Source organism: Castanea sativa, chromosome 2 (genome assembly GCF_040712315.1).
Source record: "Castanea sativa cultivar Marrone di Chiusa Pesio chromosome 2, ASM4071231v1".
Taxonomy (NCBI): Eukaryota; Viridiplantae; Streptophyta; class Magnoliopsida; order Fagales; family Fagaceae; genus Castanea; species Castanea sativa.
Window position 1 is genome coordinate 28,428,643 of NC_134014.1, and position 11,830 is coordinate 28,440,472.

At 35.3% G+C, this 11,830-nt stretch overlaps 1 protein-coding gene across 1 annotated transcript; it reads right to left on the reverse strand.

Annotated features, from left to right (window-relative positions):
- Nucleotides 1–1,080: 1,080 nt before the first annotated feature.
- Nucleotides 1,081–7,278, reverse strand: LOC142625552 (uncharacterized). The gene is made up of 5 exons (XM_075799184.1): nt 7,102–7,278; nt 6,658–6,855; nt 6,157–6,393; nt 2,549–4,705; nt 1,081–2,003 (listed from the first exon to the last, which is right to left on the reverse strand). The coding sequence occupies exons 1-5, from the start codon at nt 7,136–7,138 to the stop codon at nt 1,321–1,323; spliced, it is 3,312 nt and encodes a 1,103-aa protein (XP_075655299.1). The 5' UTR covers nt 7,139–7,278; the 3' UTR covers nt 1,081–1,320.
- Nucleotides 7,279–11,830: the final 4,552 nt, after the last annotated feature.

An 11,830-nucleotide genomic window follows, 5' to 3' on the forward strand; every position in this document is an offset into this window, starting at 1 on the left:
ATCAAGTTCAGTTAGGCACAAACCAAACTTGACTCGACTCATGGACAACCATATTGGAATGGCTTTTGATTCATTTTACTTAAATGCTCCGTTTTGTCCCCAAATTGAGTATATAAGTTTATGGTAGGCACACCTAGACCCATTTTCTCCTATTTTTAATCCTTATGAACCAAAAAAAAAAACCCACCTTCTCTCTCTACTTTTCCTTTTTGTGTTTTATGTCCACCCACTTTTCATCTCAACTAAACCAAACAGAGTGTAAAACTCCAAAGTTGTTAGCTCCTGCGCTTCTTTGGTAGATCTTGGAGCTTTGGCATATGATTCATTAGCTCTTACATCAAATCCTATCTTTTTATTGAAATAAATAAAAGTTGTAAGGTTAAAATGCAAAATTCATCATCTAAATTTTACCATAACTTATTTTAGTCCTCTAACTTTACTCTTGTTCATTTTAGTTTTCTAAATTTCAAATTTATTTCATTGAGATCTTTCTATCAACTTCCGTTAATATATATATATATATATATATTAAAATTATGGAAAATATTTTCCAATCATTAATTTGATTTTTTTAATTTAAAAATATTGAACAAAAAAATTTAAAATTTTGGACAATTACTTGCAATATCTAACAGAAGTAGATGAAAATACCTTAATTGAATAAATTTGAAACTTAAAAAACCGAAATAAATTCTAGTGAAATATAGATGATGAGTTTTGCATTTTAGTCAAGATGCATTGTGGTTCTTTGTACTTAGAGCTTGAGAATCACAAGTTGAGTTAAATCGAACACCATTCTTTCTTATGGGACACATAGCTATAGTACAATTAATCTTCACCATTATTGAAGTGCCAGGAGGACAACTTGCACCAACAGAAATTTTCAAGATTTATATAAATGTTCTCCACTTCAAAAATAAAAATAGTTTAAAAATAGGACGAAACAAAAACAAGTTATGGGCCTTAAGATTTGCATATGCATGATTCAATCGGCATTCAGTGAAAAGGAAAATAAATTCACAATCCTAGGTTTCAAACATTTGAAAACCACTGGTCAATAATAAATAAAGCTCTAAAAACTGAAGCCAGACAAGAAGAAGATTTGCATTAATAAGCTAACTGAATGTCATCCCCATATACTAACATAGCTGAAAAAAATGTGTAATATATGTACCTAAAGTATAAAACTACGCTATCACACAAAGCCAGCTTCCAATTACCAAAAGTTCACCAGCATAAACTTTCTCAAGAATCATTTACTGGCATGTCGTCTCCATTTATATTATCACTACTACATCTTGTAACTCGGTATTTAAGATTCTAATTCATAGATGAGCAGCAGACAAATTGTACCCAATATGGTCTCCCCTTGACTTTCCTCTTTTCTCTCTTAATTTCTGAAGGATACCTTGCTGGAGAGTTCCATTCTTTTTTCGCCTGTGACTTGGCAGCCTCATTTGTAGGTGACTCAGGACCTAAAATAGTGTTAACTGTTGTGGCAAAAGCACCATTATCTTTTGGCAATGTTTCATCTTTCTGAATTGCGGGAGCTGGATTTTCTTTAGGTCTTGGTGACTTTGATTTGGTTTCAAGGGAAGCTTCACCCAGAAGGGTTTTTAAAGGAGTGTGTTGCTTTCCGGTGCTCCAGTTTGTTACCTTCGCAATAATCTCTTCATTCTTCTTTCTCCCCTGTGATTCATTCACAACATGAGTAAGAGAAGGAAACCACCCGGCCTGCAAAGATGCTGACTGCTGTTGTGAATTCTCTCCCATCTGGATCTCGGAAGCAGCTGCTTTTTGGTCAATCCCATCTCTAGATTCAACTAATGTCATAAAAGATGGTGCCTCAAACAGATCTGATTTTTCAGAATGCTGTTGTTCCTCAGCTGCTTCTCTTGGCTTCTCCAAGCTGCCTTTCTCTGCTTTTGCTGATGCTTGGGAATGATATGATGGAAAAGCTTCGGCATCAATAACCACTGCTGCATCTGATTGGGTAGAAAGCACTGTTCCATGCACCAAAACAAAAAGAGAAAGCAAGGACTCTTATCAAATTAAGGTATAAGGGCAGGGAGGATGAGTAACATTACTGAAAGAGGAGGAAGGTTCTCAAACCAACACACCAATCGGTTTTTAGTATAGGCGGGAATTGAACCCCAGATCTTTTATTTAACTATCAGAGACTTTACTAATTAGGTTAACTGGAACCCACGAAGTTAAACAAGTTTGATTCATTAATTAATAATATAAAAGTACTAAAAATGGTTGAATAAGTATAGACCATCCAAGACTTTCCATAGCTTTTTACAGAGTCTGTTCATGCGTCTATCCATATAAAATAATGAACAGAATCATCTCATTGTACTAATTTGAGCTACGTAAATGCAAGATCTATACATAATGCAAGCTCTATTATAGTCCTTAAGTCTGATTAATATGCAATGAGGCACATTTAAAGCATGCAGCAAATGGCACAACATGCTGTTATATCGTTACACCACATAAAAAGTTCCTACTAGCCTGAATCTCATAGTGAGAATAATAATAATACCTGAAACAGACCCCCAATGGCCTTCCAAACTATCAGTTTGGCTAGAGGAATCAACTGAGACATCAATTGCAGATGCAGCAACCTGTTGCTTAACAAAATTACTATCGCCTTCCAAAGACTCAGAAGTAATTCCAGAAGCACCCACACCAAACTCTCTTGCATGGTTTTCATCAACAGCAGCAGAACTTTGAAAAGAAGATTCACTGTCCAAATGAGAGGGATTTGACTCTTTTGTCATGTCATCTCCAGAGGTTTTTTGTAATGAGTTGACATGTCCCCCATGATATGACTCATTAGCAGTACTTCCTCCAATAGATTTTACTTCCACTTCATTGCCATTGATTTCATCTTTTTTTATACCAGTATCTGAAAAACTGTTCTTGCCAACTCTGCTTAAATAAACTCCATCAAAATCCATGCATTCATGTTCTGGTAACTTTTTCACAGACCCATCCATTTTGTTATCTGCAACCGTTTGTGATTCATGAAGACTGCTAGCCGACTCAGAAAATAGTTTTGTCTTCATTGAAAGATGCTCTTTAGATTCATCCTTGATTTCAATTCCATCTACATCATACTTTTGAATTTTGCCCTTTTCATGATCACCAGCTTCATCACCTTCAGGTAATTTGATTGTTGGATAAACTGGGGATTCAAAGGGATTACCAATAGATTCAAAAATTTTACCTGAGATTTTGGTATAATTTTCCTCTGAAACAGATTTTCCAATGTTATCTCCAATCCCATCCAATTTTTCATTCATAGCTTTCTCACAATTGCCAGCATCATCCCCACCAACTAGATTTGTTGCTTGGTTGATTACAGCATCAGATGATAATTCCATAGCATTTTCAGGAAAATTAACCTGTAATGCATCATTGCAAATATCATGAGTTTCTGGTACTTCATGAGACTGGACAGTATGGTTTTCCTCCATGTCAGTGATCACAGCTTCTGCAGGAACTTCTTTTTCATTAATTGTGAGCTTGACCTGGGACACATCAGCTTCCTCTTCAACAAGCACTTCATTAACCACAGCCACACTGCTCCCATTCAAATCACCACTGTCATCCAAAACAAGAATAGCTGCAGAAGGGACCTCAGCTCCCTCATTCAATTGCCTTAGTTGGAAACTGGAATATTGCTCCTCAGAAGCAGAACCATTAGCATCTTCCTTATCCATAATTGTTGCACATGAGTCCAGGCTTGCATATTCATGTAGTTTCACTCCTTTGTTGTCTTTAAAATCTTCAACCATGATCGCAGGAGGGTCTAATATTGACGTATCATCAAGCACAGAAAGGACATTCACATTTTCATTTTCATTTGTTTCTTCCTTTTTGTTGCAACTCTCACTTATTTTGCCAGAATTGGCAGAGTGTATTCCTTCAGCAGCAATCACATTGATTTGAGAAGCATCAATAGAGGCATTCACATGATCAGAAGAATCATCAAGAACAGGAAGGACATCCAGACTGTAATTCCCTTCTTCCTTTTTGTTGCCACTCTCAATTATGTCACCAGAACTGGCAAGGTCTTTTACTACATGTGCAGCATCCACCTTGAGCTGAAAAGTATCAGTAGCAGCATTAACATGATCAGCAGAATCAACTTCAGGAGTAAGATCATTTTGGCTCATCTTAGAACTGGACCCACCATCATGCTCTTCCCCTGTGTGGACAACTGTATCATCTGGTGCAGGATCTGAAGTTTTTCCCTCTGTTACTTCTGACTTTGACACTAACTCAAATGATTTTCCAGCAAATCTACTGGGTGAGACCATAGAAGCCATTAGATTTCTATCTAACTTAGTTTCTTCAGTTCCCTTTGTGTCAGGCTCCTGCACAACAGAAGCCAAACGGCATTCGATAACATCCTCACTAGCACTGATCTTCTCACTTTCTTGTGATGCATCTGTTAAAGTTTCAGGCTTGACGTTATTTGAATCGCTTGGTGAATTTTTCCCATCATAACTATGCATAACGGATTCTTCAGCTATACAATCTGAAAAAGAACTTGCTTTTGAACTGACAGTAAAGGTGGACACATGATCTTCAAACTCTGGTGAAGTCCTCAACTGATTAACTATACTTTCAGGAACTTCAGGATTCCCTGTTTGGCTGCTTTCACTGGAAAGACTTGGTGGCTCAATAATTTCTGTACATTTATATATAGCATAATCATTCTAAGAAACAATTTATAGAAAAAAGAAGTCATTTTTAAGTTAAAATCAAATACTAGATCCCAAAAGAAAAATAAAAGCCTAATAGAAGATTGATGATGCCCTGATTGGAAAAGAACAATGAGATTAAAAAATATATATATAAAGGTTGTGAGGTTTGCACATGTATGTTTTGCAGGTGTCACTCAAACAAAACAATATGCATTCAAGCTACAAAACATACATGTGCAAACCTCACAACCTTTATATACACAGTGAGTAAAAAAAATTCACCAATTTAGTAAAACAATATTTTTGGAAGACCTAAGCTTCATCTTGTTCAGTAGGTCTGATTAAGGTTGACTGTAAACTCAGGAATGTAGATTCGTTCCCATGTTTTGATCCTTCCAAGTAAAATGCGGCATAGGATCCTCTCAATTTCAAGTTAAATGGAGAGTTCCATTTCATGGTTAAGAGATTATCTCCTGGATCTGACAGTGTACAGAATTCCACATCAATGGATACACCTTTAGATCTGAAATATTTAATCTGAACCATGAAATGGATCAATTTCAAACAGAGTTTCCTAATACATCAACTCAAGGGGACAGACTACCTATAAGACACCTTACTAAATTCAGATTCCATACTAAGTTTCTAATTCCTTCCAGATATCAAATAATCAAATGCTTGTTTGAGTTCCTATTAACAAGTTCTACCACTTCCAGTACCAAAAATAGTCTATATACTCTCTTTTTCTCCTCTTGTTATGGTGATTTATACGCCAAAATGTATCAATTGAGGATCTTTTAAGAAATAGACCTCATCATTTGGTGGTGGTTTTCAATTTCTAGCAATCCCTAAAACTCTCAAGATTCCCTCTGCAGGACCAGGGTTGATAGCCTCACTATACAAATTTGAGGAGATGCTGTATGGAGTGTCATTTATAATTTTGCAGTCCCATACATGCTAAAGCCGAACTAAGTTTTATTTTTTTAATAACTTGTTTTCAAGGATTTTTTTTTTCCTATATTGGCTGACAGAAATAAATACATTAAGAATAGTTTTATTATGTCATATAACACTATTTAGAGACTTTTTTTTTTTTAACCCAAACTTATAACCGCAGAAATCCTTTATCCAAAACTTTCTGCCCTCATAGTGGTTGGCCTTGCTAGTAAGTTAATAAACGATTGAGACAAACAAAAAAAATGAAGAATATTATGCCAACATTTTAGTTTTTAATTTAAGTACATAGCTCTAGAAAAATCTTACAGATCTACCCTTGCAGAGTTAAAATACCAAGCTATTAACAAGCATATCCTTGTAACCATAAGTAAATGTCTCAACTACTCTACTCTAGCACATATATGTTAACCATTATTTGCAATGCAGAAAAAAACAGCTAATATCAATAAATACTTACTTAGGCCCACTACAAGCTTACCAGCAATGACACCATCCTTTAATGATTTGTTGATACTTGGATCATCCTTGGCAACCTTTTCCACATTAGTTGCTGGTTCTTGAGCATTCTTTAATGGTTCTTCAACCCCTGTATTGGTTCCACTATCTGAAAATTCAGCAACCGCATCTGAAAACACTTCATTTTCTGATCTATTTGATCTTTCCCCAATTCCACGAATATCCTTCGCAATGTTACTTGGCTCAACAACTTTTGGACCTTACACACCCAAATTCACCCACAAGAACACGCTAATTTAAGATATATAACCTTCCATTTTTCTTATTAGGAAATGAAGACAAATTAGAGCAACTATTTGTCTAATTAGACACCAATTGAACATTTATTTAATTTTAGTATTAGACAATTAGTGCCAAGTATCAATTATTTCTTTCCCTTATATTTTATGAATAACCAAACACAGCACACCAAAGTACTAAACAGAAATAGAAAGTATATGTATAAAGCAATAATAGTTCTCACTCGGGGGTTTGTGATCATCATCAGAGTGCTCATCATCAGAAACATTCAAATGGGGGTTCCCCTCAGAGTCAACCAGCTTGTAACCTTCAATAGTTCCACAAATCCTCTTGTGTGCACGCCTGTGTCTGGCACTTGGGTGTGGATTTGGAAAGGGCCATCCACATTTGCGACAAACATGGACTCCATGGCCCTCCAGCCCTGCAAAATCAACAAAATTGAACCCCCATTAAAAAAATAATAATAATAAAAAGAAACTTTTTTCCACAAAAAAAAAAAAAAAAAACCCATAAAAGACTTCCATACAAAATGAACTACTGGAAGAAAACCAAGAAAGAAACTATCCAAGATTCATATACCATATACACACATATACGTAGAGAAAAATGAAAACGTGAAAGTAGAAAAATAAATAAATAAAAAGATACATAAAGAATCAAACAAAACCTGGCGTGTGAAGCTTAATGTGATCTTGGTGATCCATCACAAAGAAAGAAGAGAGGAGAAGCTTGTGCGAGAGAGAGAGAGAGAGAACGCAAGGAAAGGGTTTTTACAGAAATAAAAACCACAGGAGACTGACTGCTAGTGATAAAAGTCTTTTCTTAAGTGGGTCCGGAGACTGGTACGTACTACTGTCTGTCCCTTCGAGAGACGCAGCGTTGGCAACTGAATAACCCGTATCCCATGTGCGCATGATGATATGCACAACTCACACTATCAACTCCTTACTCTCATACTATACTCCTTACTCCCTATGACTAATTATTACACTTTCTACCCACTCTATTTCACAATTATTTTATACAGTATATAGACTATAATTATTTGTCATTTACATATTCAACTCTATTTTTCCTCTGTAACTCACAGTTAAGAGTGGCAAAACTAGACACGAGTTGCGGACCTGACACAACACGACACAAAATTAATAAGTTATGGGTTAAGGTTTGATGAGTTCGTGTTACATTCGGGTTGACACAATTAACCCATTTAATAAAGAGATTGGATTAGTGTTTAATATATAGAATCTGTTTAATTAAATGACATTTTACCAATATACCCTTCAAACTCTAGGTATATAAACTTATTAGTTATTATGGTTTATTTTCTTTGACATATTATGATTGATTATTTGTAATATTGGGATATACTTTAGTTTTGAATGATTATTTGTAATGCAGTTACTCGTTTGTTCTGAATTTTACATTAAAAATATTTATTTGTTTGTTTTTTCATAATTTTGACAAAATTTGATAAACAGATCGACATGATTAACCTATTTAATAAATTGGTCATATTAAGATTAAGGAATCTTGACCCATTTAATACACATATTGGGTTAGTGTTGACCTATATAATCGGATACTTATGAGTTGAACTGACACGAACCCGACACGTGAATACGAATTGCCACCCCTACTCATAGTGAGTCCCAAAAGCAGTGGCCACTTTAGAAATTTTTTTTAGGATGAGCACTAAAAAATTTAAATTATACAAAATTTAATAAATAGACAATTTGAATATATCAAGTTCATAAATAAAAAAAAACATGCAAATACATGAAACATTACATTTTTTTTTGTACAAGAAAAAAAAGACTAATAAGAGATAAAGTGGAAATTGAAAATACTGATATAAGAATAATAAAATAACTACAACAATTTCATAACAAATCTTATGCAACAAGCTATTATTGGTGGGTAAAACATGTCAATATTGAGTCCAATTTAGAATTTAATAACAACTTACCACATAAGATTTATTGTGAAAATATTGTGGATGTAGCATTATTATTATTTTTGTTGAATTCAAATTCTTGTAATTCTCAAGTCATGTTGTTTAACATTTTTATTAGGGTGGCCAAAATAAGTTAATAAAGTTTTTTTTTTTTTTGTAAGTATATATGTGTGAGCCAAAAACTAGCAGCCTAGATTATGGTGCTATATCGTGGCCCCAATACAATTAATTTATAGAGGTAGGTTATCGATGTCTACCTTTCAAACTTAGTTGAGTATGTCAAATGGTTAAGAAAAGGGTATGCGGTCTATGAAAGTCTTCCAAATGAAAGAAAGAAGGAAAAAACAGGAGAAGATAAAGTACAACTGCTTCCTCGGGATGGTCCGAGGATGTCTCTAATAATCTGATTATAATTCTTATTTGGTTACAAAGTTCTTGATTACACTTTCTCTCTCTCTCTCTCTCTCTCTCTCTCTCTCTCTCTCTCTCTCTCTCTCTTTATTTTTATTATTTTTTTATCCCCCCTTTTCTGGAGGAGACTATTTCCCTTATATAGCTACCTGGAATGCATCTTAGGCCCCCCATTTAGATAGTCACTATTTCTCATTCGAATGCTTGTCCCATCAAGGCCTTGCTAGAGGTGGTGGAATGTGTTGTTAGCTATGAAGGCATTGTGCAGGGGTCATTTTGCCATTAATGCGGCCAGTTGAGTTGGTGCAGTGCATTGAATGCGGAAGTGATGGGTATCTTATCTAGAAACATCCCCTCTTCTTTGCTTGCACGTCTCCACTTCTTTCCTCAATCACAATCTCATGGCCCAAGTAGCTTATCTACAGTCCTCCAATGAGCATTCATATCGGGGCTCCTTGGGCTAGCCGTTTCCTAGGCTTCCATATCGGGGCTCTTATCATAGTGCTGGGTCAAGGCTAGTAAGAAGTCGAGCCCATCTTCTCCTCGGGTCGAGCCCGCCTAGTAATATTTCTCATCCGAGGCTCACCCCCCACAATATATATACATTCTTTTCAAGTCAGGATGGTCACTGAATAGATTAATTTAAACTAATTATTTATATATATTTTTTCTAAGTATAAAAAAAATGGCAACTGAGGGTGGTCTGTGACCATCCTTACATACAAGTGGAGTTGCCACTGCCCAAAAGGGTGTAATCTTGTAATTTTTTTTTTTTTTTTCATTTAAGCTCTTAGCTAGTCTCTTTTCTTTTTTCTTTTTTTCTTTCTTTTTTTCTATCTACTATTTTTTTTGGCTTTCTTTATAAGGTAAAATATTTTTAAGATATTTTTATTAGAAACATCCAGCATGTGCCAATCAGTTAAGTTACAAGGCTCTTGACAAAAAAATTATATATATCTAAAATATTCAGATCATGAGTTTGATGTTCAAAAATTCTTAAGAATATAGTTTTAAAAATCCAAATGGTTAAGTGTAGGTTAACATCAAAAACAAAATGTACTCTTTAGGGAAAAATGCAGTAAACATTTTTATCTTATGACACTCCACACACAAACATATTTTGTTTGTGATACAACTCCATTGCCCCCCTTTTTCTTTTTTCTTTTTCTTGGCAAAGTGCTTTCCATTGCATGCCGATGAAAAAAAATAAGCAGGAGAAAGGAGTGGGGGGTCTCTAGGATTGCACTTTTTTTTTTCCCAAAAAAACAAAGTTATATCAAAGTTTCCAACATATTAGCTAATCAACCACCTATAATTTTGGAAACTTCTAAGATTTTTGAATTCCTACCTTAAATTCTTACCAATCAAACACAATCTTGTACATTTATACTTTTACACGACATATTTTTTAAGGTAAATAAATCAAGAAAATAATTAAGTTATCCCAAACACAAAGTAGGATAACAGGTTGTTTTGGCGCAAAATTTGGGGACTTCATATCCCAAACAAGATCAAGACTTTCACTTGGAAGGCATGTTGAAACATCTTCCCTACCAAGGAAAATCTTTGTTTACAACATGTTGTTGATGAAGCCACTTGTGAAGCTTGTGGCTTGGTGGGCGAGACTAGGGGTCGTCTATTTTAGGACTGTAACAAAGTGAAAGAAACCTGGGAGTTATCCAGTATCCCATTTGACAAAAATTGTTAGCTATATAGGGAGTTTGTGGACCTCATTTGGCATTTCATCTTTGTCCAACATATCGGCCTCGACTTGCTTGAGCTCACACTCATAATTGCATGATGCATTTGGTTTAACTGGAACAAAGCCAGAATTGGTACTCCTCGACAATTTGCCAATGAGATCATCTCCAAAGCCCGTTATCTTTTGGAAGAGTTTCAGCTCGCTCATCTTAGGCCATCTTTATATAAAGATGCACTACAAAAAACGCTAGCTATAGATGCGTTTTTTTAGCTGCATTTACAAAAAACGTGGCTATAGGTTCCCTATAGCTGTGTTTTTTATAAATGCAGCTAAAACTATATACCTATAGCTGCGTTCTATAAAACGCAGCTATTGGACAGTTCTGTAATTGCGTTTTTAGTGTTTTGAGTGGCATTTTATTAGGTAGGGCCTATGGCCGCATTTGAAAAATGCTACTATAGGTAGGTCCAACCCAAATTTTTTTTTTTTTTTAAAATAGATGTCCTATAGCTGCGTTTGGAAAACGCGGCCATAGGCACACCTAAAGCCTCATTTCTTTAAAACGCAGCTTAAAGCACGTCTATAGCTACATTTCTTTAAACGCCGCTACAGGTTTGGTATAAATAAATAACCCTCAATACCACTCTTTCTCTAACCTGATCTCTCAACTTCTCTCTCACTCTCTCCCTTTGACTCCCAAACCCTTACCGCCAATCCTCCTCACCGTGTCATTGCCGATGAAGCCTAGGCCTCCATTACTGGCGTTGCCAATCTCACCTAGTAGCGCTGTCGCTTCCCACAATCTTCCAAGCTAGTCTCACTGCCCTTACTTGGCTCTCTCTCTCTCTCTCTCTCTCTCTCTCTCTCTCTAAGACCTTCCCAATCTCACTCCAAACACTCTCTCCAAGTCTCAATCTCACTAAAGACACTCTCACAATCTACCTAACAGTAAGTTTTTAAATTTTTTTTTGTTTTGATTTTTGTTTTAGGATTTCAATTTTAGGTATTTGTAAAGCTAGGGTCTAATTAGATTTTTTTGAGGGATTTGCTTCATGGGGTTTTTATATTTTGTTGTTTTCTTTTGGGAACAAAACAACCCTCTCAATCTCACTCGGACCTCTCTCAATCTCTCAAAGGTAAGTTTAAAAAAAAAATTCCATTTTGATTTTGGTTTAGCATTTCAATTTTGGGTATTAGTGAACAAAACTACCTCTCTCTCAAACTTGTTTTTGATTTTTAATGCTATTTGGTTGTTGGGTCATATTTGTTTGGTACTAGTGGAGCCATGGATTGATTGATTGGATTTTTTTAGGTGTATTGGTTGTA